The sequence below is a fragment of the Crocuta crocuta genome, unplaced genomic scaffold, assembly GCF_008692635.1.
Source record: "Crocuta crocuta isolate KB4526 unplaced genomic scaffold, BGI_CrCroc_1.0 scaffold978, whole genome shotgun sequence".
Taxonomy (NCBI): Eukaryota; Metazoa; Chordata; class Mammalia; order Carnivora; family Hyaenidae; genus Crocuta; species Crocuta crocuta.
In genome coordinates this window covers 578,984-580,609 of record NW_027530876.1, presented here as the reverse complement: position 1 = coordinate 580,609, position 1,626 = coordinate 578,984, and the positions used below count along the sequence as shown (strand labels likewise).

The window sequence follows — 1,626 nt, the reverse complement described above, 5'->3', positions numbered from 1 at the left end:
AAGCGTGAGAGGGGAGGGGGGGAGGGAGGGCGAGAGAGGGCCCCTCCCCCCCTTCCTTCCTCCTGGGCTCCCTGGGACCTCAGGGGCAGGCACTGGCCAGGGTGGGAACCATGTGCCAACACCAGACCCTGGCGTCCACTGTCGCCGCCATAGCCCCTCTCCACACCCAGCACCGAAGAGCTGACCTCTGGCTCTCAGTCCCGGAACCAATTCCCAGACGGACCCCTTTTCCCAGGGGCTCCCAGGGCCAGCTCCAGGTAGGCCGCTGAGCATCGCAGAGCCGCTAGAAGGAAGGCGCCCCCTGGCTTCTCAGGAGGAAGTGTCCTTGGCCAGGAAGGAGCTGCCGGTGGCGCAGGACTCGTCCGGGGCCCCTGGGCTGGGCGGGGCCCGCCTCCGGGACCAGCAGAGCAGGCTGCGCAGCTCAGAGGAGACGCTGCTGCTGAAGGAGGCGTAGATCCAGGGGTTTGTACAGCTGTTGAGGCTGGCCAGCAACATGAGCAGCACGAAGGGGGGCCCTGTGGGGGTGGGAGAGGCTGGGCTGGGGCCGAGAGTGCCCGCGCAGCCGTGCGGCAACCCCACTTGCTTGTTAGGGAATGGCTGTCCACGTGAGCGCACGTGTGCCCGCTCGGGAGGCCCCGGCTGGATGTGCCTGCAGGGGAAAGTGCGTGTGCAGCCAAGCCTGAACGGCCCCCCGCAGCCCTAGCCACAGCTACACCCACCTTCCCGGGGCGCCTTCGGGTCCCACGCTGACCACAGCTGCACGAGGAAGAAGGGTGCCCAGCACAGCACGTACACAATCACGATCACCAGCGTCATCCTCACGGTCTTGGCCATGGCTGCCGACACCCGGGCCCCCTCACTGGGACTGCCCGTCCGACGCCCTCCACGGCAGCCCCCAGCCCTCTCTGCTGGCCCCGGCACCAGGCTGGCGTGAATCTCCCGGAAGATGAGCACCTGGCAGGCAGCGATGCCCAGGGCAGGTGCCACAAACACCATTAGGGCGATCCAGGTGACATAGGCTCGGAGGCCCCAGGGCTCAACAAAGCGGGCCCAGCAGTCAATCACCCCAGTGCCGTCACCCACGTCACGCTGGGCAAAGATGAAGAGCTGGGGCAGGCTGAGAATGAGCGAGAAGGCCCAGGCCACCAGCACCGGCCGGTTCCAGCGAGCTCCGCCTCCGTGGCGGTATGCCAGCATGGGGCGGCAGATGGCGCGGTGGCGGTCCAGTGTCATGGCCAGGATCATGTAGGAGGAGGCATACATGCCCACCATCTGCAGGTACTTGACCGCCCGGCACAGGGCATCAGGCCCACGGAAGCGGTCAGTGGCATCCCACGCCAGCTGGGGCAGTACTTGGAACAGAGCCACAGCCAGGTCGGCCAGGCACAAGTGNCCCCAGGGCGCCCAGCACCAAGCCATTGCTCAGGGCCACAGCCACAAAGACCGTGGAGAGCAGGGCTAGCTCCGCCTGGACCAGTAGTGGGTCCCGGGTGTCCGACAGCTCCTTGCTGCCGTTGCCAGGTGGAGTAGGTCCAGAGAGGGGCCGGGGCACAGCTGGGCAGGGGTGGAGGAGGAGGGCCAGGTTAGGGTTTGTGCTGTGCTGTGGGACCTGGAGAGGAGGAGCCA

At 67.3% G+C, this 1,626-nt stretch overlaps 2 protein-coding genes across 2 annotated transcripts in view; one reads left to right on the top strand and one right to left on the bottom strand.

Moving 5' to 3' along the window:
- Positions 1-1,626, top strand: part of NAA10 (N-alpha-acetyltransferase 10, NatA catalytic subunit) — a 136,594-nt gene that overhangs the window by 24,547 nt on the left and 110,421 nt on the right. The gene's annotated exons all lie outside the window — the stretch shown is intronic.
- AVPR2 (arginine vasopressin receptor 2) overlaps positions 149-1,626 on the bottom strand; it is a 2,498-nt gene continuing 1,020 nt past the window's right edge. Inside the window, 3 exon segments of the mRNA XM_077769638.1 lie at positions 149-515; positions 720-1,396; positions 1,398-1,554. Of these exon segments, the coding sequence (XP_077625764.1) occupies positions 310-515; positions 720-1,396; positions 1,398-1,554 (1,040 nt within the window). The 3' untranslated portion in view covers positions 149-309.